At 39.5% G+C, this 26,176-nt stretch overlaps 1 protein-coding gene across 1 annotated transcript in view; it reads left to right on the plus strand.

The window, feature by feature from the left end:
- Window positions 1-246: 246 nt before the first annotated feature.
- The window catches only part of CNKSR2 (connector enhancer of kinase suppressor of Ras 2), a gene marked incomplete at its 3' end in the record, with an annotated part of 154,511 nt that continues 128,581 nt past the window's right edge, over window positions 247-26,176 (plus strand). The window contains 4 exon segments of the mRNA XM_010287613.1: window positions 247-287; window positions 442-572; window positions 7,056-7,219; window positions 18,967-19,169. Of these exon segments, the coding sequence (XP_010285915.1) occupies window positions 247-287; window positions 442-572; window positions 7,056-7,219; window positions 18,967-19,169 (539 nt within the window).

Raw genomic sequence — 26,176 nt, forward strand, 5'->3', positions numbered from 1 at the left:
CCCAATCTGCAATGAAAGCTGCTCCTGGTGTTCCTTTCGCTATCCTGCCTTCAGTGCTCTTCTGGGATGGGGCATTACTTTTTTGCAGCCACCCTGTCCGCAGTAGGCATTTGCCATCTACTGCACTTAAAACATTCTGTTCTTTGCTCCATTCTTTTGGCACTGATAACTGTGACATCTGTTTGTTACGTATGAAGCCCAGGAGGTGCTGAAGACCCCGGAGCAGTGAGCATACCTTATGTGAGCATGCCTTATGTGGGCAGAGGAGAATTATCTTTGCCTCTCAGGTGGGAAAGTGGCTGGCTTGGCTTGCTCTTGGTTTCTGCGGTGACATGCAGACTGAGGGACATGGAGAGTTTCCAGATGCCCATCTCCCACGTACAGACTGGGGGGAAACCTGGTCTTTCCTAACCTTCCCTCTTGTGCTCTGGTTCTCCTTAGGAGGAAGCGTGAGTGTGTACCCCAAATAGGAGCTGCTGTGAAGGGGAGAATTGCCCGCTCGGGGCTGCCTGCAGTGTCTGTGCCCCGGAGCAGCTCTCTGGTTGAGGTGGAAGAAAGGGAGAAATTCTCTGGTTGGTTGTCTTGCTCTTTGACATAAGCAAAGCTTGTATTTTTGTATATTTAAAGTGAATAGGCTACCAGCTCTGGATTAATAAAGCCTGAGTGCAAATGCGTAAGTCATAGCACAATGTTACAACTTATCAGGAACTTACTTGAACATTCAAGTTTGAAACATACGTAGGCTGATGTGCAGTTTCAGAGGTGGTCAGTCCTTAAGAATAGTTGGCTTAAATTTAATGCATATTTAATGGTGAGCAGGGAGAAAACAACCGTGATTTTTTTCTGAACGTTTAATGTTTAGTGGCCCCTTCCATCATACTAGTTTAGGTAAAAATGTTGCAAATAATAGTTTACAATCTGAAAAGACATTAGACAGTGCTATAAATGCCCAACTCATATTAAACTCTAGTTTAAATTTCCTTGTAATGACTTGTTAAATTCTGTGCTACAGTCCATTGCCTGAATTTTGATTTAAGGTGTAAAACTGATGGAGTTCAGGTAGGGCATACTCTTTCTGTTCAGATTGAAAGATTAATTTGTTTGCCTTGTATTTAAAGAAAAAGAAAAGCCCCAAACCTGTAATTTGGTTTTTTTTAAAGAAAGCTGTGTGTCTTTCGCTCCCATGCAAAATTATTCCATGTATTGTTTGTATGTTATTGCTTTTCAGTAAATGCTGTGTTTAGAGAACAAGGACTTGCCAAGTGAAGTTGTCAGTTTGCATCCTCATTCTGATTTACCAGGCGAGCATAAAAATATACTCCCTTGTCAAAGTTTCAGGTATGATCGTTAAACCTGTAATGTTCATCATCTTTCCCTTAACCCTAACCTGGAAAGGAGACTAGTAAGGACACAAGCTCTGTTATTTTCAGTGTAGTTTTCCAATCTTAAGGAAAAACTGTTATGCCAACAATTTGGGGGAAGAATATTCTACCTAGTTGCCACTATTTTTAGAACTGTATCTTTTCATGTGTATCTGAGCAGCTGATTACAAATTTCAGTTCAGATCTAAAAGTCTATTTTAATACTTTTTAGTCTCTTAGAGGCGGGAGGAAAGACTGAACTGCTTGCAGAAGAGGAGCAGGCTGTAGGATCAGAACCTCAGGATATATTTATTTCATAGAGGGGGTGGTTTGAGTTTGAATTATCACAGATGTGCATAACCTGTTCTGACACTGAGTTACAGGGCAGTTTGGTTTGCTTGTTTCAAACGATAACCTGTTACATGCATCAGACTAAGACAGTACCTCAAGAGAGATCATGAAATGTGCAGTTGTGTTATTAGTTAAGAGATTGCAAGCATGGAAGATTTCCCTGGAGGGTACTGCTGCATCTTGCAATCTTATTCCAGAAAATAATGAGTAAAAAAAATGAAATGACACATGTCTTGATCAGCTTCTACTGTATCGTTGTAATAAAAGGAATTCATTGCATAGACATCTGCCTGATTTCGCATCTGTGTGCCATTAAAAATTGTTGATGATTTGATGAACTTTGACTTGGCCCACACAAGGTAGAGCTCAGATGATGGAGTAGGGGAAAAAACCCAGCTCCAGTATGTTCTACTTGCAAGAGAAACTTTTCTGGAGAAGTTTTTTTTTTTTTTTAAATGTTAAAAGCACTGACTTGTCTGAGCAGTTTCTTTTGGAGGAGCTTTCTTTACTTTTGCTGTTGTTTTTTTTATTTGTTTAATCCCACAGATGAGGTAGAGCTTGCTTTAAACTTAATGAAAAGAGTTTGTCGTTTTCTGTTAATGCATAGAATAGTCCATCTGTGTACGTAACACCTCAGGGGTATGCCAACTGACAAAGATGTGCAATGTATTAACATTTTAAATGCTCTTCTAGGTCCCAATCAAACTGGCCTGGTAATGAGTGTATAATGGGATCTGGACAGCACTGCCAGACTCGATGGTTGATAAGCCTAGGTGGAAAGCATGTGGGGCAGGGGACTGCTTCTTGAGTAGTGTGCTTGGAAGTCTGTGTTATTTCTGGAGCACAAGACAAGAAATCTTTCAAGAAAAAAGAAAATGAAGTTACATTATATGGTGTTTCCTCTAAAGGGAATGGAGTACCATCATACAGTTTTTTAAACTCTCTACTTATTGGAACATCTGTGCCTTTACATATAATCAAAAATCTTGCGATTATTTTGAGTGAGGAGCAGAGTTGTTGAATATGAGACTGTTACTTTTGTATGGACATCACAAAACCTGTTTGATATACTATGGGGCCTTATGTATCCGTAATATAATAATGAACCTGATTTTTGGACAGAGGCTATTATTCTTGAAATATCCAGGACTGCTAGGTGCTTGGCAACCTTAATCACACACATGGCGAGGAACAGGGAATAGTACATCAAACTGAGTTATCTGCTGGGGTTCCTGTGGTACATGGGTTGCGTGACATCCTCTGATAAGAGGGCATCTGGGGGTAGAAGCAGAGCAGACCTTGACAGCTAGACAAATTTCTGGCTACATTGAGGTTGGGTGGATGCTGGACTTGCAGGAATATTGTGGAAGGCAGAGTGCTCTTAAGAAAGCTGTGCTTTCCCTGTTCGCTGCCAGGGTGTTTCCATGGACCCCAGGCACCTGCTGATTTTTGGTACATCCTGTCCTGTCCCAAGTTAAATGGCATTATCAGCCAGGAACGCCCGTTCCCTGCAGCCCTGCTGCTGTTGACCTGAACGCAGCAGCAGCTGGCTGGCTGCTGGCAAACAAGGCTTTCTCCCGTGGCTCTGGGGACAAAAGATGTGGGTGAGGAATGCTGGCAGCCTTTTTGTATTCTTATTCTTATTTCCTATCTGTGCACAGTTTTGTTTACAAAAGGAATTGCTGCTCTTTAACTGAGAAATAGAATGACAGAAATATTACTTTAAAAGGATGTTCTGTTTAGGGAATGAGGGGAAGTAATTCTGGCAAGCTATTCTGAAAATGTCACTCAATCTACAGTTAAGTTATTTTGTTCTTTCCTGGCTGTAGCTTTTACGAAATTGATGAGTCAAGCAATTGTCAGTAATACTTTTGTTGTCTTAAATTTTTTTCTTACCCTATGTGAACTATGTGCAACCGTCTAGATTACATCTGAATGACAAAAATACATAGGTAGCAGGAGGAGGAAGAGTAATGGCTTTATTTAGAATTAACTGTCAGTAAGTGTTTATTAAGTGCATCTGTCATGTCTTATTCTGGATTTGTTTTGCTAGTCTCTTAGCTGAGAATTCATTTTTTTTTGATACCTGATGACGCTGGTATCATTATTCTCATTCTTATTCTGAATTCTTTCGAAAAGAATTCTGCTTATTCTCATTCAACAGTCTATGTAAGCAGTGTGGGACTTAAGTTCAGGAATATCAGAAGTACTTACTGCTTTCTTTTTTAGTCATTTAGCAAAAGGACATCTATGGCCTATTTTTAATAATTTTATGTATTGTCAGGAACATTTAATTTCTTTCAAAAAAAAAGCCATTATACATGGGACTGTGCTTGTAAAACAGTTCATGCAATTAATATGTTAGATGGAAGACTTGGGCTAAGAAAGGCTTTGGGAGAAAATATGTACAAATATGGATAAATCAAGGTTTATGACAGATAATTCAAGATAATGGTATCTTGTGTGTGTATCTGTGTGAACAAGTAAAGTGGACTCAAGAAGATTTGAGAAAAGTTACTGCTTTTTGCAACCTTAATTTAAATGTCTAAATGAGTTCTTAAAGCACTGGGACTTGCTAAATGGCCTTACTTTTAGGTGTCACCAGGGAAGAATACCTCATTTTTATGGCTGCTTGCCTGTTTCCTAATAATGATGGGCATTACGTAGCATGTAAGAGAGACATGGCAGCATTTGGATGAACCGAGGGCTCCCATTGAAATTCCTTGGGAATATGTGGGACTCATGGTGTTTGACATGTTCTGAAGCAACGGTGTCTAAGAAGTTAAGAGCTTCCCCTTGTACATCACTCTGACTATGCATGTATTGTGTTGTTTTACAGTGAAACATTACTTTTGATTAACATGCAGTTCTAAGGCCAAAGGCAAAGTATTCATTATTGAAATACAAAAGGAAAAAATATCAAAAATACAATGGGGCACTCCACAAAGCAGCAGGCTGTGTTGTTTTGCCCTTAGTGAGTGTTCCTGTCGTCTTTTCCATGCATATACGTGACAACCAAGTAATTTTATGGATCAGTCCTGGTGGTTCTGATAATTCATTTTCCCCTACTGTAGGGGAATGGAACTTAGGAGAATAAAAGCTTTAGTAGATCATCACTCATCCTGAAAGTTTAACCATTTGTATTTTCTTTGTTGAAGAATTGGGGAACAATTTTTAGCTCCTCACAAGCTGGTCAAGCACCACTGAGAACCAGGCTGTGTGGCAAGATGTGATACATGATCAGCCGTGGATCACCATTTTTGTTCTCTGTTAATATGTTGCAATAGAGTATATGACTGATTTGAGGCAACTATTTGATTAGAAAGGGAAATGAATGGGAGGCATAGCTCCAAATGCTCGATTAATCTAGGCCTTTAAGTGGCTTTCTTTTGGAGGCAGGAAATCAGGCAGCAGGCTCTGGAAGGACATGGTTGGAGCCTGCTGGAATTGGGGACCTGTGCCAGTGTCTTGGGCCTGGAGTATTTGACTTACAAGGTGTTTGCGTGTGGTTTAGTTTTGGTGTGTGAATTCTAGAAGTTAAAGCCCTATGAAGATTGTGCTGGTGTGTTGTAGCAGGGAGAGAGTGTGGGGGACACTTGCCCAAGGGCAGACCCAGGAACAGCACTGGGGCATCCCTGCCTGCAGCACCGACATGTTTCTCCTGTGAGTCTCTTTGGAGGTGTGGCTACACCCTAAAAGGGGTGAATGAGAACCAAAAATGCAACAAAACCAGTTTCAGAGCAGCTTTATGCTGTAAGCTGGGGCTTTTATGAGACAGCTGGGGCACAGCAGTCAGATCGATCTCTTCTCTTCCATGTATCTTCAGGTTTTTCAGACATTTTCATTAGCAGGTAAAAATGTTCTCATTTCCTTGCAACCTAATGAGCAGATGTCTTTTCAACACTAGGGATTGTTTGAGACACCGCCTTTCTGATGGTTATCTCTCAAGAAGCAGCTAAATTAACGGGTTCAGGTTTTTGTCAAATCCTGCTACTTGGTAGCAGTCATGTTGATCCATTGGAAGGCATTCGGACACAAATTTTAGATGGACCACCAAATACCCAAGAGTCATCCTTATCCCCTTGGCACAGGGATGCACACACTGCAGAGCTTCCCTCTGCTGGTCTGGCCCTCTTAGGCAATGATTCACGGGGAAGAGATGTATGATGGATTATCTCACATTCTGCAGTGCTCTTTTCTCCAGGTGCAAATGTGTCATCAGCTACATGTCATTAGGCTGATAATGAAAATGAATAGCTAGAATAGGGGTGGCCCCCAAAGCAGGACCTGGTGCTGTATAAACCTGCACTCATCCACGTCCTGAGCAAATGTGTTGCATGCACTTCTAGGATATTTTTTGGCACAACGGGCCTGTTTCTTTTCCCCTATTACTCTGTTCTGGGGAGCACACCCAGGTCTTGATTTTAGTGGCTTTTCATGCTCAGTGAGCGTTTGTGTGCCGTGACTCCATACAGTTTCTGAACTGAGGTACATTGAGCTGGATCTGTTGCTGCAGCTGGGGCCCAGTTTACACACTCGCAGTGCTGCTGCCTTTCTTGTTCGCTAGAGTTCTTTGCAGCTTGTGTGAGGGCTGGCATGATCTGTGAGCTTTCAGGTGGCTCATCAGTGTAGAGCAGTCATGGAGTAGGAGAGATGCTATGATGTGGCACTGCTGTTTTGTGTGTCACTGCATGGGGCTCTGTAGTCAAGTGTCCCATGAAGAGATGGGTTCCTTGCCGAGGGCATCTCCAGAAGCTCCTCCTTGTCACGCGAGCTACCATGGCAGAGGCACACTAGGAGTGAGGTTAAGAGGCACTGATAGCTAGTCCCTCCTGGATGTATGGCATTAAGCATATTCACGCTCTCATTATTCCCTTAGAATTTTTCTCTGGCACAAACGCTTTCCCTTGTTTCCAGTCCCTTACAATGCTGTAATAATTAACAGCATCTGTTGATATACTGCATGCAGAGAAGGATGCAAGTCTTCCTCCCTTCCATTGTTCCTTCTTCTCCTATCCCCTCCCAGATGTAATGGAGGCATTGCTAACATACCTGTCATTACAGGCTGCCAGGTAGGCATTCATAACGGAGTATACTACAAGAATTCAGGGCTCTGAGCAGTTGGTTTTGTCTACAGGTGGAAAAGCCATGGCTGCCATAGCTCTCCAAATCTTAAGATTTCTGGGTAGCATTAAATTTTTTGTAATGTTGAAATACTTCCCTTAAAGATAGGGAAAGTATCCTGCATTGGCTTGATTTTTGGTTCCAACCCATTTTTACTTCCTATGGCAGTACAAAATGTTTCTAACCCTTGTCTTCCCTTCTTCCATCCTGTTTCTGCAGGTCTTGATGATTGCCTGCAGCAATATATAAAGAACTTTGAAAGAGAGAAGATTAGTGGAGACCAGCTACTACGCATTACTCATCAAGAACTGGAAGATCTTGGAGTCACACGAATTGGCCATCAGGAGCTTATCTTGGAAGCAGTAGACTTGCTCTGTGCACTGGTAAACTTCTTGGGGCAAAATGGGGCGGGGAGTGAACAGTGTTTGCATATTCACAGTTTGTGTATTTGAATTGCTAGTCCTGAAGACTAAGTAGTTCAAGAAACTCCTGGCATGTAGTGTATGAACAAGTTAGCGTTTTAAACTAGAGGCAAGATAAAGAGCAGTATCTACTGATAGGATGGTGCTTGTTAAATAAATTGGTATCAGAGATTTAAGGCTTGCACATCCGTGAAAGGTTTATCTGAAATCACAAAAGAACTAGACTGGGTTTGATTTGGAATGTAAAAGAGTTATATATGTGAATGCAATAATTGAGTGCCAGTTGCCCTTTAGAAACAAAGTGTCCTGATATTAACCATGTCATTTTTCACTGATCCTTTCATGCAAATCATGTTTTAGATGATGATTCAAGCTTGCTGAAACATAGCTGCTTGCATTTTGCAGTAGAAAGGATTAAATACTGAAATAATAATTTTATGCGTAAATAATACATACATCTTTGACAGCGTATACAGAGGGATTTTGGTAATGGTATTTTCAGTCAGGTTGCGTCATGCAAAAGTGGAATTATACCCTTGGTGAGGGGTGTGGTTCTGACTTCAACCTTCTTACGAACTTTTTGTGTGTGCCTGTAAAGATTAGTGATAGATTGGGCACACTGCATTCTCCACTCTAGGAAGAATTGTGAACAGCTCTGCGAAGACGTACTTGACTGCCTAAAGTGGTGTTTTGTGGATTTTTAATGCATGCTACTTTTCCAAGCCTCAAAAGCAGCTTTAAGAAAGCTGAATCCCAGTAGAGGCAATCAAAGATGGTAGGCTGAAAAGCTTTTCAGAAGGGTATGTGGGTTCTCAATATGTAGCAGCTTTTCTGAACATCCTGTTGTTGCATCTTTGGGAGATAGACGTTGAGGGGTAATGAAGAGAAGAGAGAAAAAAAAAATTGAAAGGGAAAAGAAAAAAGGGGAGAAGGTATTTTCTATACAGGAAAACATTTGGTTTTAAACATGTCTTAGATTCTCTTCTTTAGAGTAGTATTTCTAATAATGTAAAGTGGCTCTGTGCTATAAGTTAACTCATCTATTTTTTTCTTAAATGATGGAAAGGGTACAATCCTAAAAAAAATAAAATGCTACTGATACATAAGGGAACATAAAGAGAGTTATTCACAAAGTACTCTTCTCATCAGACGGTGCAAGAAGAAACAAGAAAGTAAATGCTTTAACTGAGACAAAATCTAGGTTAGGGTGAACACTGATGACCATTCTTCCCAGGCACACAGGAAGACAGATTGTGTGTCTTTCAAAAATAACATATTTTCACAGAAAGAACCTTGTTTATTAGCTGAAATTTCTTTTTTTCCTGGATATGTAATTACAGACATTATCTTTAGCCAAAACAAACACAACTTGTCTTTGTAGCTCCCTTATCTTAGGCAAAAGCGTACGGAACTAAGTTGATTAAAAAATAAAGAATTTGTAGCAAGGGCTAACTCTGCATCCTTAATTCATGCAGCAAGTCTCTACCTTCCCGGTCCTTGTTGTGCATGTAAATGTTGTCTGCTTTTCTGGATTCGTCTTGAAGAAAACTTCATCACTGAAAGACAGTAGCATGCATTCAGATCAAAGCTTCTAATTTAAGCTGAGGTTTTTGCAGTCTCACAATTGGCTCCTGATGGCTCCTCAGGGATGCAAAATGTGATTATTATATTGATTTCAGTGGACTTAATTTGAATTTATTGTTCACCAATCAGATAAACTTCTTAGGAAATTTAATTCAGAGACAATTCTTTTGGTTATACTGGTCCTATACTTAGAGGCTTTCCTCTTTTTATTGCATCAGTAAGTATCTGTCTTGGTTAGTGCTAGCCCACTCTTCCAATTAGCCTCTAATGTTGACTGTATTGTTTAGGAGAATTTTAAGCCTATGACTTTCCAACTTAGGATAATTGCTAGAGCAGGTAGTCACCATGCAAGGTTTTTTTAATGAAAATTATCTGCTTATTTTTTCATTTTCATTGGAGTTTGACAGAGGTTTCATGATAGATTTTGGCATGAGTTTCATGACAGATTTTGGCATGAGTTACAAGCATATGATCCAACTGAGTTAACATCTATTTGGATGCTAGAGATGACAGGTGGCATGATGAATAGTAATGTTAATTTGCCTTGTAAGCATAATCCCCAACTGATTTTAAACTAATCATTAAAAAACAAAAGGATTGTCACTTCTGATTCTCCTCCCCACTGTCTCTGACGTAGTGAGTGACCACCTAAACATTTTTTGGCGTTGAGGAGGACAATTGAGGGGGAATGAACCACCTCCCACTGTTCATTCCTGAAGTTTCCAAGACAGAGTTGCCATCAATGAGGACAGTTTCTGCAATGTTGATAGCTGATGTGGTTTAGGAGCTGCTTTGTTCTTGCCCCTCTTCCCAGCATTTTTTTGGGGTAAACTTCTACTCACAGTTTCTGCCCTGTCAGCTATGGATATGGCAAATGGCAAACCAGCTGCTTGTGTTGCATGCCTGTAGTTTACGGGCCAACATTTTCTTCCTGGAGCAAAGTGAAGAGCCTGAACAAGGCATGTTTGGCTGGTATGGAGAGTGCATGGGACCTTAACCCAGGCAGAGGCTACTGAATCACTGAAGAGCATTAAATAGACAAACTGCTTGCTGCAGTAATAGTCGAGAACCGGCTATGATTGATAGCACTATTTAAAGGATAAATCTTTATTGATTTTTGACAGAAGGTGGGTGTGTGGCTATGGTCTCTCACAGTATTCCCCTCCTGTCATAAGCACTTGCAAAAAGTGGATCCTCCAGTGTTTGTTGCTGATCAGAGAACAAATGGTGGCCTGTGCTGTCCACCTTAGTACTGAGTCTCTCTTGGCTGCCAGCCTGCCATACTGTGCTCTCGACAGAAGAGCAAGCATCCTGGCAGTGAGATTCACAAGTTTTCTTTTCCTGTGGTGCTTCAAAGAAGGAGTATAAAGATTTTGCCCAGCTGCTACTAGTGTTATAGGTCACACTTTGCTGATAATGGTGGGGGCGTACATATCGCATACCATCACTGAAGCTGAACGTGCTCCAGGAAAGTGCAGGCAATGTAACTAATGTGGTTTGCTTCTTTGGTCTGTGAAGGTGGGAGCATGATTAGTGTGGTTTTGTGTTTTATAAAATCTGTGTGTCAGAAAGGGCAAGATAAACGAAATGTTCTCTGTGCTTAAAAGAAAGAACTAGTGAGGTCTGTGGTGGTATTATGTTGTTGCATTGTTTTTGGTCAGTCCCTGAGAAACCACCATGATAGAGTTCTGTTTCCAGCAAGGCACGCCTCTTGTCCTTCCTTTTCTGTTCAAACTGGGGCGTGAAACCGAGCTCACACTGGTGGCACCAACAGGTGGATGTGCGTGTTTATTCATACTGACAAAATCTCAAAAATAATTGACATCTCAAAACCGGTTGAAAAAAGGTAAACTGAGAAACTGCATGTCTAGCTCTAGAGATACAGGAGAAACTGTACTGAGTTAGGTACTGCAGTACTTTTTCTCCAGGCTACTCCCAGGTAATAAAACATGCACTTGTTCATCAGTTATAAAAAACTACCACACAGATCTAACCTCAACAGGATCCATTTCAGAATGTGTGTGGCGGTGAAGCTAGTCTAAAACAGCTTTACATTTCATCAGTGAACAAACAACAGTGTAGCAGACCTTCATCCACACGTAAATTGTGACAAACCTTGTTTCTTTGGTGGTTGCTTTAAGAACTGGATGTGAATGGACAATGCCGACAGAAAGTGAATCGAGGAAAGATGGAGGTGATGCTTATGGAAAGAGAAATCCATGCTGAAGAACAGATTACTCCGATAATGCCATCAGACCACTATATCAGTCTTCAGGTTTGGAGTGCATCTGGAGGTCTTGTAGCTCCTGAAATACCCAACTGTGCTGCAGAAAGCAAAGAAATGCGCGTAATTATTTTTCCATCATCTGTTTCTCAGGAGATGGAGTTTCATTTATCAAAACTGGGTATGATTATATTTTGCTGAGTGTCCATGGACTAAATGTTATGTCTCCCTGGTATCATACTTTTCCCAGAAAACTCTACCCTTTGCCTCGTTGCCTGGAGAATACAAAGACTGAAGACTGCACAGCCAAAGATTTCTTCTTCCTTAGTTTACCTGACATATCACCGCAATGCCTTGATGCATGAGGATTATTTTTTTGCTTTACTTCTCAAAAATGTCATCTACATTCTGTTTGCTTGAAGATTAAATTAGTTTCATTTGATTTTGAGCATTTTCAAATTTTTTTTAAAGGACATCTTAAAGTGGGAAATATTTTGTTCTTGGAAGATAAGAATATTTAGAAAACTTCACAAATAACTTTTGGATGCTTAAAGTTTTCCTTAAACAAAGAACTTACTAAAGTCCTTGTGAATTTGCAAAATACTTCTTCAGGTAATCTGCATTTCTGTAAAACAGAGTATGGTTAAAAAACAAAACAAAGCAGTTTTTGCTTTGTACAGCATACTGGTTTCAGTACTGGTTTCAGGCTAGTTATTTAAATCTGCTATGGCTGCACAGGAATTTTTTATACACTATATTTTAATCTGTAAAGCTAGAAGATTGCAGCAGATGAAATAGTATTATTATTTGGCAGAGAAAACATTGGTGTGCACTAACAGCATGAGATTACTTATCATTTACCACTAACACAAAACATTTATATGTAAATGAATGTAAAAAACAGACCTACTTTACCCATGAATGATTTGATTCCTCTTAAGAATTATGCCTTTTTTCTTAATTTCATCTTCTTGCCATTTCTCACACAGAAATCCTTTCCTTTGCCGTTATCACTAGCCAGATCTTAAAACCACTTTTGTCAGTAATAGTGAATATTAGACTTAATCACTGTAGAACTAAATGAGGAAGACTTCATTTTGGAATGGAGATTTGTAGTGACTGGAGTTGGGATTTATTGTTAATATTCTGCATGCTTACAGCAGAAAAATTACCCTTTTTACTATTGCCCTTTGCAAGTTAAAGTTCTGCTTGTATATCATCTGCCTTCCTGTCTTCAGCCTGAGATAACTTAGCTGCAGAGAAGGCAATCCTGAAGTCCATCATCAGATCAATAAAGCTAAGGAGCTAAACGGTTTCTGATAGGTCATATAGATCACGTTGAAAATGTTTGTTGCTGCTGTTAGTACATCTTTTATATAGAACTGCAGTAAACCCTGTGGTATGCTAAAGGCAGTAAATAAGTCTGTATGCGAAGGGTGAATCCTTCCTCCCACCTGCCTAAAGAATCAGTTATGGATCCTAGATACTGTTCTTAGTTGCTTTTTTTCTTGGGGCTGTTTGGAGTTTTGGGCAAGTATGAAATATATGCCCTGGTTCATAGGGCATAGCATGGTTTGGGTTGGAATGGACCTTTAAAAGTCAAACCGCTAGTCAAAAGCAGACTGGATAAAAAGGGCTGTTACGATGTAAAATATTTTAAAGAGGTAGTGTGTTCAATAACAATCTTCTTATTTCCTTTTTTTTTTTTTTTTTTGAAACTGCTGATTAACTGTATTAAGACTTTCTGAAATGCATGTGACTGAATATGTAACTGGTAGTTTGAATTCTGGAGAAGTAAGAGCACTTGGTGGGCTAGGGACAAAATTACATGAGAAAGTAGAAAAACAAGAAAATAATGAGCATTTGGTCTTGCAGAGTCTGCTGGTTGAATAAGAGTAAGGAGAATAGTTTATATAATTGCTCTATTAGGGCTACAAAGCATGACCAGGGCTTGGCTTTTTGATGTGTTGCTTGATTGTGCTGTAGAAGGGCATTTTTCAGGAAAGGGGATGATGATGATGATTATGAATTTTTCCTGGGTTCTGCAGGGCTATAAGGATCGTGCACCTGAGTTTTTTCTGACTGTAAACATTTAGGACAAATATTTATACTCTTCAAAACCATTTGCCTTTTAATCAGTACATGTTTAATAATTGCAGTAAATGGTGTCATTTGAGCTATCTGGCTTTTTCTCCTTACCTGCTTATTTTGTGTGTGTGAAACAGATGTGTAAGGATCATGTGTTGTGCACTTCTAAATTACCCCATATGTCAGTGCTATTTGAAGGAGAGAGAACCTCAGTGTTGGCATTTTGTGATGCTGGAAGAAGGGCTGTTAGAAATACATATTGTAGGCAGATCTGATGAGGTATAAAGTTACATAAGGCACCTTCCATATGACAAGTGTGTTCTCAGTTGCTTGCAACTTTGGGCTGGTAAGCTATTTGCCTCACTTTGTGGGTAGTGTTCAGCCAAATGTTTTGGAGAGCGACGTTCAGATGCATTTTCTTCATTTTTAAAAACAACTTTGGTGACAAAAGTTGGCATTCTTCTTGGTGAATTTTTGGCCACTCCAAATTTTGAGGCGTGATTTTGAAATGGCTGCCACGTGCTGTGGTATCCATGTGATGCTGTTTTGATTATTCATTTAAGAACTTCCCCAGGCTTCATGAGAACTGAGGACTCTGAGCTTTACTGTTTCCAGGTTGCTTACTTAAAAGCACTAAATAATACATACAGAAATGATGCTTAAGAATTAAATATGGAAGATGAAAGCACTGAAAAATAGTGGGGAGCAGAATTCAGCTTACCTGAGGTTGTCTTAAGTCAGTTTCTTAACAATCATATGCTGTTCTTACCCAAAACTCCTGCATTCAGTCTGTAAGTGGTAAAAGACTTTTTAAAAAGTTGCATTAAGGAGAAGATTTATGATTTCATCCTTGTGATTGTCATCCATATTACTGAGTGATATCAGGCATAACTGAGAAGTTACATTTCTTTACACATAATTTATTTTACAATACACATAACTTATTACACAGTACAGCTATCTAGAGTATAATATTTGTCTTTTCAAAAGGTTGTCACTTTTTCCTTCTTTAAAAAATGTTTGTGTGTGTGGCAACAAACATTTGCCAAAGAAAAATAAACATTGACCTTCTGTAGTTTATACAGTCATGGTTACCTTCTCCAGTGGGGCAGCAGAAATTAATTGATGTAAGCACTGCTATTTGCTCTGCCTGCCTGGAGAAACTGGTTTTATTTTCCTTTTGCCCCCAGGCACCAGTGTTACCAGTACCTTCAGTTCCCATCTTGTGTCTCTTCAGAAAGAATTAGCACTGGTCACTGCATGCCTTTTGTTCCACTTGGTTTCCATCAGCTTTCTGGGCTGAAGAGAAGAAACAGTTATTTAGGGAGGTAGGCAGAGGGGCCATATGCTTATTTCTCTATCCTGGATTGTTTGTAGGAGTCAAACAATGTCATTGAACTTGATGTGACCTTTGTACTTGGAGATGTAGAGGCACTCGTGGTTGCATAAAAGTTGTGATCAAGACATCTGTTCTAAGGGATTTCTGGATTTGTTAATGGGCCTGTGGCTATAATATTAATACCCTAAACTAAAGGTCTCAGCATCTTCCAGACACCCTGTCTGAGCCAGCAGAGGTAGTTAGCACCATGCTTCTAACCTGTGCTAACAGTGTGAGATGTATTTCCCGGACAGCCAAGGGTTAAGTGCATTTAACACAGGATGAAATGAGCTCTGATTTTTTTTTTTAATTTATTTTTTTTTTTAATTGGAGGAAGTGAGGGGGACAAATAATGAACTCAATCAAGCTAAGCCAAGAAAATTTCACATTAATTCCAAAGTTTCATTACTGAACTCTTTTCCTACCATGTGGTGCTGGTGCCTGGATGGGCTGGCAGAGGGACTAGGCTGCCTCTCCTCACCAAAAAAAACCCCAAAACTCATCAGTGGTGATTAGAGCTGCTGCTTGTCAGCATATGAAGAAAAGAGCTACCGTTCATCATTCACGCTGTCATGGTAAGCCACAGAAAAGTAATTAGCAGGTAAAATGTCTATTAATAGCTCCCACCACCTTTAGTTTGAACACCTGCTGACAAGCTATTACTCTGTGTAGCTTAGCTTCATCAAGTTCTTGTTTTGTGATTGCCAGAAGAGACTCCATTAGAGCTGTTTCTATTGAGGCGGGGTGTCTCTGAAGAGACTCTTGCTCCATGGCCTCTTGTTGAGAAAGCAGATGCGTAAACTTGCTTCGCTTCTCATAATCTCTACAAGCATGCAGAGATTTCTTTGTGGGTCTTTCAGTGACTGTGAATTTATTTTGGCTAATGAAAGCATAACTTGTGTTAGTGCCGGCTAAATGCAGAGTAGGGGAAAAAAAAGAATTGTCTCCTTGCCTGCAATTATCTTCTTACGGTGCTTGAAAATAGATGCAGTGCATTTCTAAGAAAACCATATTGTTCATAGTATATTATCACATATAAAGTATGATTAAACTTGGCAGCTATTATTTGAGCAAGCTTTTTTCCAATGTTAGAACATGCAACTCTTTGTTTTTAATGTGGGCCAGAAATATTAGTGAAAGACAAAGTGGGGATTTCGTTAGCTTTGCTGCTGCTTTAGGATCCTGCTACCTGAAGGCTTCTATAAACACAGCTGCCCCAAAATATATGCTGCCTGAAATTTATCTCTGTGTTTTCCATCTCTGGCTTTATCTGTCTCCTATTACAGATGGAAGCTTTACCGCGATCAGTGCCGTTCCTCATGTAAGACTGAATTTTACATGTAGCTTGGGCGTTACCTTTATCCCTCAGATTTTTATGTTAGGGACATATGTTTATGTTTATCACATTTGATGAATATGTGTGAAAGTAGACTTTGTATCTGTTCACACTGTCTCTTCCTTTCCACATACCTGACGGTGAAAAAAGACATCTGAAAAAGAATGAGCCTGTAGGTGGCCATCACCTGAAAGGTTAACAAGAGGCCACTAAGCTTTTATAGGAGCGGATCTTCTGAAGAAGCATATACATAAATGCAGCCTATTTTCCTGTCGTAGAATACATTTTTGAGTATTGTTTTACTTGGTCTGCAGCGTTCAGTATTTCAGGTTTTCTTTTTGCTGGTGCTTTACTTTCTGGTGGGGCTGGAGTCCTGTACGATGGCTGCCAGGGTTCCTGCTGTGGTGGACAGGGCACACCAGCGCAGGCTGGTACCCAGCTCCCGCCTCTCTAAGCGGATGAGGTACAGACAAGGTGATGAAGCGGGAGATGGTGAAAGAGAGGGAGGTGAAATAATTTGGGGTTGTCGAGGAGGAGTGTTGGGATCCAGCCTGGGCCTCGCTGTGGTCTCCCCCAGCCATGGGCCCTGCGTGTGGCCTGGCTGGGAAGGTGAGCTGGTGCCTGGGCCTGGCTGGCTCCTTCCCCGCGCCCACTCCTTAGTTTACCTTGAGTGGTTTGAAGGCGAGCACAGTATTTGGATAATCACACTCAGCTTCTTAGGAACAGCCCCCTGAATTAAGTTGTTCAACATTTTACTGTGTCAGAAAGAAGGAAGCCCTGTGAGGAGCCCTGTGGCCAGCCTCCAGATTGTGCTCGTTCCCCCCGCTGTCTGGGGGAGGTGGGCGCCATGTTGCGTGGTGGGTCATGGGGCTTGATTGCGGTGGGGTTTTGGTTTGGCAGATCTATAAAACATTTTGTGTGACGTATCTTTCATCCAGAATATCTTTCATTACTTTCTTCCCCTCATTAATTTTGCTAAAATGAGCTAGATGCTCAAGAAGCAGGATGAAATAAGAACAAACCTGGTATTTTTTTCCAACTTACTCCTACCCAGTCCTCAATCTCCATTGTACTCTCTCAGCCACAGCAACCACAGAAAACCGCAGCACAAACAAATTTATTTTTATCTGATGTTTATCTCTTTAATTAGGACTGATTTAATAAATTATTAGTTATGAGCCATTTAGCTGCATAATAAAATGTTTTACTTTTCCATCCCAATTTATTGTTTTCATCTTGTAATTTTTTATTTATAACCTAACTCTATCTGTTGTATAATTGCTATCGAATATTTACATGGTAGAAAAGTCACTGCCCAAACATACAATTTGTCTAATTGGGAACTATCTAATTGTACGTGGTGGCAGAGGATGGTGCCGGTGCAGAAAATGTGCAGTTGGGCAACATGCTCACAAAGCCTTCCTTGCCCAAAATATGGACGTTCACAGAAGTTACAGTGTCAGTTTTTAAAGCGCGACCTTAGCATATGGGCACTTAAGAGAGTCCCAAAGTGCATCCTCTGCTGGGGAAAGATGGCTGTCGTTTTAGCAGCTCCCTCATGAAGTGTGTTTGGTTTACAAGGACGAAGAGGGGCTGGCTGGGAGACGGCAGACAAGCCGTGTGCTGAAATCTCTCCTTTCCGCGATGATCTCCCATTTGCTTGGGAGTGGACTTTGTGGGAGGTCTGGGGGCTCACCAGGGCTAGCTTCAGTGCAATGTTCCTGCAGCTCCTGTGTAATTAAAGAGGAGATTAAGTTCATTTAGTACATGGTTTGGATTAGGAGCATGACAACTGCAGTAAATAATCACACACACACCCCCCCATTTCCTATAGAAAAAAAGATTAAGGTAAATAAGCTTCAGTGGTCTTAAATTAGCATTGGAAAATATAGGCCTTCTCTCATCTCTTCTCCATGTGGGCACTAAACCGGGTGCCTGGGAGGAGAGCTGGTGAGGACGGGGTGTCGTTAGGAAGTAGATTTTTCTGTGTGCAGCTGAGGGGTTTTCTGCATCCTACTTCTTCATTATTTGTGGTAGAAAATGGTCCACCTTTGATAGTAAGTAGCCCTTTCCATTGTCAACTGAACAAGTTGTGAGCACCCCGTGTTATATCCCTGTGCTGTGCTTAAGGTGAGGAGCACCTTCAGGAGTCCCATCTTTCTCTTACAGGAATAATAAGCTCAAGTCAATGCAATGCTTATTCCTTGACAAAGGCAAAAGGAGATCGCTTTTGAAATAACTCTATTATTCTTCGCGTTTGTGAGGAAAGCAAATCTATTACAGAATACCAAATCGCTGATGGTACTATATTATATTGTAATTGATCATTAAATTACGATATTGCTGTTTCAACAATACTACATCCTTGTATATTTGAAGGATTTTCAAGTACTATTTGTTAATATTTCTGCATCATTATTTGTCTCTGCTGCACCACTGAGGAACGTAATTTAAGTTTAACGGATTAACTCTTAAATGGAAGCAAAGTTTACAGCTTGACTTTAAAAGGGCAACATAGATATTGAGCAGAGTAGCACAGCGTTCTCTGGTCTGTGATTCTGGTGGTTCTTTACTGCTAACAAGAATAAAAATAAGGTAATGAACATACTTCCTTCACTGAAACCAACAAAAGCAATTTGGTGTCACGCTGTGTCCATGCTGCATACTTCGGCTACTTTGGAAGGCCTCTTGCCTAATGTGATCTTAAGGAATCAATGTGAGTACAGACATGAGGGACTGATCCCTAACCATCAGACTATCTGCTCTACTGAGCGAACCACCTGATCTACTGAGAGTGATGCACTGCTTTGAAAATCAAATTTTCTAGGCTAGTTTTTTCTTGTAATTTTGAGATGTTTTTCTCAATGCGCTTAAATCTAGCTAAAAGATCACTCATAATTTTGCTCTTCTTTTGTTCTATTTTTATGCACTTCAGAAACAGAACATGCCATACATTTAAAAACTAATGAGTGGGTGTATTTCTACTTTAATTATTAGGAGTGGTTAAGTTTTGAAGCAGAAGAGCAGTCTTGCTGCTCTCGGTACTTCATGTTCAGCTGCAAAGCTAACTTTCTTTTCTTTATCTTTTTTCAATGCAGAACTATGGTTTGGAAACAGAAAATCTAAAAACCCTTTCTCACAAACTGAATGCATCTGCCAAAAATCTGCAGAACTTCATCACTGGGAGGAGGAGAAGTGGTCACTATGATGGAAGGACCAGCCGCAAATTACCGAATGATTTTCTGACCTCGGTAGTGGATCTGATTGGAGCAGCTAAAAGTCTGCTGGCTTGGTTGGACAGGTAAAATCTCCCAAATGTGTCACAGGTAACCAGATCATGCACATACACAAACCCCAACTTCTTTACAAAATGTAATGTAGACATTGAAATGGAAGTATAATTCATGTACAAATTCTGAGAGGATGTTTGTAGCAATTTTTTCCTGTTAAGTCAGCATGAAATTCAGCATTTGAACTCATTTGAACTCTGCAACTCTACACATATCTGGAAATACAATATAGCAACAGGATGACCTAATTAGGTTATATATGTATTTTTATTATTAATACAGAAAAACACTTTGATCTGTATCAAATTCACAAAACTGTGATCATACTTTTCATTATGTAGGTGTCAATATAAACTCCTAGTGTGTGTGTAAACATGCATGTTGCATTTTAGTTTTTTCAAATGGCAGTGAAATACCCCTGAAATGCTAGATGCGATTGGAACTGTCTTACACTTTTTCCTCTATTACTTAGGAAGTGTGTGGGACCAGGACTTAAGTGCTCTCTATATCGGTAGTGACACTTTTCTGATGATAACAAGAGTAATATGCAGGTATTAACACTCCTGAAGTGGTTAAAATTAGTCTATCTGTAGTCTTTATAAAATACATCACAGTGCATTTTTATCAGTGAAAATAAAATGCTTATCTTGATTTGAAAGTGTATCTTATTTTGTATCCAGCAACTGAAGTTTTGTCCAGAGTATGATCTTTACGTAGTTTTTAAAATTTGACAGAATTATTTGGATTTACTGTTGCGGGTTTTGTTGTGTTTCGTTTTCCTGAGGAAAACTGACTTCTGCCCCATAAATTATTTCCATATGAAAGGTTTAGGTGAGGTGTGAATCTTTTCCATTTTTTTTTTTTCTGTGTGTTCAGTAGAGTGCAGCTACCACTGCTTGTTCTTTTCTCATTCTAGCCTTTCCCCAAGTTTCAAATCCAGGGTACCTAAAGTTGGGCTCCTAAACTTCTATTTAGATGTTTAACATTAAATGTGCAGAGAAGCAATACAGTGTCATGGAAAGAGTTTAGCATTGAGACTTGAAAAATTGGGAATATATTTTTAGCTCTGCCTCTAGCCTGTTGTTGTTACTTGGAAGACCTGTAGGCTTCACTTTTTGTCCTTGCAAATAATTTTTGGCAGAGAACAGCATCATTCTGGGCTTTAAAACAGAAGGAACAGTAGACAAACCATGTTCTTTTGCACAGGCAGATCAGTGGTTGCCACTTCTTTCTATTTAGAAATAACCTTGATTGTTTTCTCATTGGAATTCTGGCTAATGGATAAAGACTATTAGTTACGAAGTTGAGAATTTTTTTTTTTTTTGCATAAAATAGCCTACTATTAAAAAGTAAACTTTCACACATGTATACACATTTAACACATTGAAAAAACAATATGTTTTTGGCATCTTACTATGAATTTTGTACTTGAACTTCAGGAAGAAAGTAGTTGTTGATGCTAGGAAATGTCTGCATCTGAGCACTAATGTGTCACTGTAGTACTGCGCACTGCACCCAAATCATGCACTTTTAGTATTAAAAGACAAATCCAGTCTGTAAAAATTTTTGTAGCTCAGAAGTGTGTTGAGAATTACCTCTTAGTAAAATTATGTTTGTAAAGGCAGCTATATTGTATTTGTCAGAGAGAATTCTGTTAGTGGGTTTTAGTGTTGGTGGGGGAAGATCTCTAAAATAGTTTCCAAAAAGATGCATATCAATTGTACTCCCAGTAAAATGCAAAATGACTTTTGCATTTATCTGAAATGGTAGCTGATGAAACACAGGAGTTCCAAGAAGTTAAAAATGAGGGCAGCCGTGGTGGTAGCATGCTTCTAGCAACACTGTCTTTAGTGTCCAAATAAGGCTTCCTAGAAGTGATATTTTAACTTAATTCAGATTTCTGGGAAAATCCTTTTGAAGATCTGTATAGCTTAAACACCTGGCTCTGGCAAATGTTTTCTGTAACATTTTAAGACTTTTCTGATTTATGAGCATGTGGGTATTTTGGTTAGGTTTGTTCTTCCTTCTTTGTGAAGCCCCCAAATTAGGATGAAGAAAGGCCAATGACTGCATTTTTCTCAGGAAGTGGGAACATCTGGAGATCAATAGGTTTCTGCTTATTATATACCTTCTAAGAAGCTAGTGGGGCCACTAGGGGGAGATAGAAAGATTTTAAAAATAAAGTATTTAAAGTCAGGAACATGGCTTTAATTTTATTCTGCACAGCTGTTATTATTAAATGTGGGCCCCAAATCTTAGTTTTTTGGTTGGTTTCTAACACCAGTTCTGTATCTGGGGTATGAGAGAGGGGAGAGCAAACCATTAGGAGGAATAAAGTGGCTGTTTTATCCACTGCATTGTAAGATCCATACTAGGCTGCCCCTAGTCAGTGTTTTTCAGGTCATCTCTGGAAAAAGCAGCTAGCAGCAGTTCCAACTTGCATAGAAATGCAATGATATGGTTTTTTATGTGCTGGGAATGGTGATGACTCCATACAACTTGTGCTTCACTTGCTGCTCTAATGAGCTCTCTTCTTGCGATGTTTCTATAGGACACTTACAATCTGTAAGGCCCTCGTTAGGCCAGGCACAATTACCAAAAGAGTATGAGAGCTGTAATTTGCTGAGTTACTTTCACTGTGGCTCTTGCAGTGCCACTGTGCAAGGCTGATCCAAGGACACTCTTTGTTCCAGGTCTCTGCCTAGAGCAGTCCTACTTCCAGATGTATGTCAGAGATTGAGTTTTACTGAAAATTAGGGTAGCTTTTATTGCCAGGCTTTAAGAGTCTGCTGGTTTAGTTTCATTTAGGAACTGGAAAACTTAGTAGAGAATTCTAGCTATTTTACAAAAGAGGTTAGCCGATGATTTTGGGAAACATGAAATAGCTCTTCAATAATGTCCTGTAAAGAAACTGTCATCACGTTAATAGATTATGTCCTTAAACTTTTTAGACTAATTTTACCTTCCTGTTACTTTCTCAGACCACAAAATCTGTCCTCTCTTCCAGAAGACTTAAAAATAAAGTTTTATTTTATACTCTTTCACCAATTTGCTGATGACATTGGTGCTTTCTTGAAAAAACTATCAGAGTCTTTTGTGAAAGTGTGGTGCATTTCCATTTGACTCTTAATGTAGCTCTTAGGCTGATGGAAAACCACACTTTAGGCTATAGCAACACACTACTTATCTGATGTTCAAAGCAACTTGGTATCAAAATGTCTCCAGTGATACTTCTCAGGAATTAGAGGATAATATATACAGTCATCTAGGTATTCTAGACTTCCAGTTAGATCACTGGTGTTCTTTACAGTCTTTATTCCTGTAATTCGTGAAACTTGTATTCTTGGGAATAGTAATATATGCCACTTTTCTGAATCCTTCTTCTTTGATGTGTCAGGTTCCTGGAAATTCTTCTGCTTTTTATAGGGCTGACACACTCCATCCTGGGGAGGAATTTCTTAAAATGTATATATAATTAAAGTAGGATTACTGTTGCGAGTTCACTAGTGTGGATCCACAACATGAATGCATTGCAATTTTTGTGGCATAAAGCTATCTCTAACCTCATAAAAGTACTTTTTCAGTACAGTAGTATGTCCATTAGTATCTGCACGTTTAATTGAGACTGAAATTAGACATACTTATTTCTGTTAATCCCAGGTAAGGTTTTGTTCTTACAGCACACATTTACTGTTCACCTGAAAACCACTTTGTAAAAGTGTTGCTTTGTGTGTGGATGCGTTGGTGGTCACTGCCTCTCTGAGATTTCTGAATTAAATATAAAACATCCATCCATGGCTTTCTTGATCTAAAACCACTATGAACACCCAGAGGATTTTGAGAATCAAACTATTTTCATCTTTAACAAAATTATGTTAGGATTTTATAATGTGACTTGTGTCTTCAGTGACATCAGTGAAAACTTCCCAGTTTTTGTCCAGGAGCAAATATGAACTGAAAAGCAATGATATGATAGGCATCCCAGAAAATTGAGCTCCAAGTTTAGGGCATTTAGCAGTGCTTATAACTAACTTTCCCTCTGGTTAAGACACAGCCAGCTCTTGTACTGTAATCACATCTGATACCTTTTCTACTAATTTGCTGCTACCTGTTGGTTGTACTACTAAAATTGTGATGAGTCTTGAGTGAAGGGTGCTCACATTCATCCGATACTTTTTCTCCCAGAACTTAACAAACCTTCTGACAGACAGACAGATTTTCATCAGAAGTTGGCATGACGTTGAGTCTTGAGTTTGTCTCCTAATGAGTCAGAGGCTGCTGCAAAGTGAAGGCAGCCTTGGGAGAAAAAGAATCTTTTACAAATCCTTTAAACACCCCATTTTCCCTCTTCAAGTTCCATCATATGCCTTTCTTTCATGGGACAGATATATTTAACAGGTAGAGCTTATTACTATAGTCTTAACTGGGAAGAACTGGCATGCTCTTTGTGGAAGAGGAAGGATCCTGAGGGAACCTGACCTGGGGTGACATTCAGTGGCAGCTGCATGAGCTCCTTGTCTTCTTGCTCTGCCAGCACACAGCTTGTTTGCCCCCCTTGCTTCTGCTGATGCCCTCTTCCATGTTGCTCTTGGTTTGATACGTTGTATTCATTCGCCTCCACCACACTTCTGTCATCTTTGCCAGCTGAGCACCCTGGGAAACTCTATTTCCTGCAGACTGCACTAAGCAGGAAAATTTCTTAGTTGTGCTTCTGGACTTCCTGTTCCTGCCTGCTCTGTAGTGCTTGGGCCGTGTTATCTCAAGCAGGAACTCTTAATACCATATATCTTGTGCAGCATCAAGAAGAATGTTTTGAATCTTAGCAAATAGTAACAGTATCTGTATAAACTATGAATGCAGACTTAAGAGATTAGGAGTGAGGAAGGGATGGTTGTTCTTAGGGCTTTAATTGAGTCTTCATTAAAGACTTAACTAAGATAATGCAGTAGTTTATTTTTCAATTAAGAATTCAAGAAAATATAATCAACTTCCCATGAGATAAATACTACAACATTTTGCGTCTGTTGTTGTGTCAGATTTTAATGGTCGTGAATTAGGATTTGTCAGGGAACACTAGATTTTTCTAGTGTACTGTTTGACTCGGCCATCTGTGTGGGCAGTGATTCAATATGTCTTTCACAGCACCTCTCCTGTATCCCTTGTTTTTCATCCTAGCACTATCCCCCTTTTGGAAATAAAGAACTTAAACTGGTGCTGCAGATTACACTGAAGTCTAAGTAGTAGGAACAAAGAGATCTTGTGGCGATAGATTTTGTATTCAATACTTTCTCTGCTGTGGCCAGAGAAAAGCTAGCAGGCTGACAAATGTGCACCAGTCTGATTAATTTACCACTGCTGTCTGGATACATGGTACATGAACAAAATGGAACAAGGAGATGAACAAAAAGCCTAACAGTAAATAGAAATTGTTGGTCATATAGAAGATATGGGTCAAAGTGCTGACAGTATTAACAAAATGTAAAATTTCAGAGTAAAAGGCCTTTCTGGCAAGTCTAGGTCTGCTTTTAGGGCCGTTCACAGAGTGGTGGGTTGTAATCCTTTGACTTCTAACCCCAGGTGGGCAAGTCATTTTGTCACAGGCTTAAATGTGCTAATATTCTGCAAAGCACTTATATGTATACATAAATCCTATTAAGTAAGGCTAAAATCTATGCCTAAGGTTAAGGACATTTGAATAGCGGTTAAGTCAAGTGGTTAAGTCAGGACAGCAGCATAGGACCTCCAAGCCTCACTGTGGCCTGTGTAAACTTTTTTGGTGATGCTCTGTTGTCTACAGAGAAGTGCAGCCTGCAATGATGTAAACACTTGTTTATGTATGAACAATTCTAGGCGTTCAGCTTCAGCGCACCCTTTAAGACTGCTTTGTATGAAAGCACTGTGGTAGCGGAACGCATTCCCCGCTTAAAAATGAATCTCCCTCTTTTCACCATGGTGACATCCACAATGCATACATTTTCTTCACTGTAGGTAAAATGTGTTCAGCCGGATTTTTTTGCCTCTTTGTTTTCGGTGAATGAGCCTTGGTGATGTTTATGGTGTGACTATTTTGTAGGTTTAAGTAAAGAGGAGCATTCACTGGGAAAATTACACTTGAACATTTGCAAGCCCATAACTTCTTAGTTACGAAGAAAATACTACTAGCTTAGAGTCTCCTTTGTAAGAAACTTCATGCAGTCCTGTTAGCTGTGCTTGGTTATTGCTTGTCCTGACAGGGTAAATCTGGTTTGCACACAAGATGGTGGGGGAAAACAAATGAAAATTCAAACAAAAAGAAACCAAAGAGTTGAGCGATTCTTCACCCGCCACACAAATAATGCACTTTCTGTCAATTGGTTTTCAGTCTTAAACCTGCGAATCTTATATTTCCTTTATGCACTTTCCTTTATGCTTGTTTGAATTGTATGTCAAACCTGTCAGTAAGTGCTGCCTAAGAATGCTATGGTACTTAACCATATTGTGCTACTGGAACAGCTGTAAATGTTTAACACAGCACTCATTTAAAGAATTCCTTTATCTGGTGTGAATTTTACTGCATTCCTCTCTGATTCTACATAAAGCAGCCTTTCTACACATAAAATGTTTGTTTCATGAAAGCCTAAAACTATGATTCTTAGACGGATTTGGCACAAGTATACATGCAACAATATTGTACTTTCAGATTTTTATTTGGGCTTAATGTGTTACCTTTTGAAGACTCAGTTATATTACTGATTTGGTTACGTTTCTCTTTAAGAGATTTTGGACTGTTACATTTAATCAAACTGCTCTGAGGATGTTTTCCCTTATTAGGATGCTAAAATAAGTATGATACTGGTTTTAAACTCCTCACAATGTCTATTGTTATAAAATAGCCCAGCACTACAACTAGTGGTGAAGTATGACTAACTTTTTATTTTGGGGCAATGTTTTTACTAACAGCAGTCTGTATTCATCCAGACTGCAACTTTTAAAAGTGAAATAGTTATTTCTGTGTATCATTTTCCCCTAACCAAATGTT

The sequence above is a fragment of the Phaethon lepturus genome, unplaced genomic scaffold (assembly GCF_000687285.1).
Source record: "Phaethon lepturus isolate BGI_N335 unplaced genomic scaffold, ASM68728v1 scaffold2285, whole genome shotgun sequence".
NCBI classification, from domain to species: Eukaryota; Metazoa; Chordata; class Aves; order Phaethontiformes; family Phaethontidae; genus Phaethon; species Phaethon lepturus.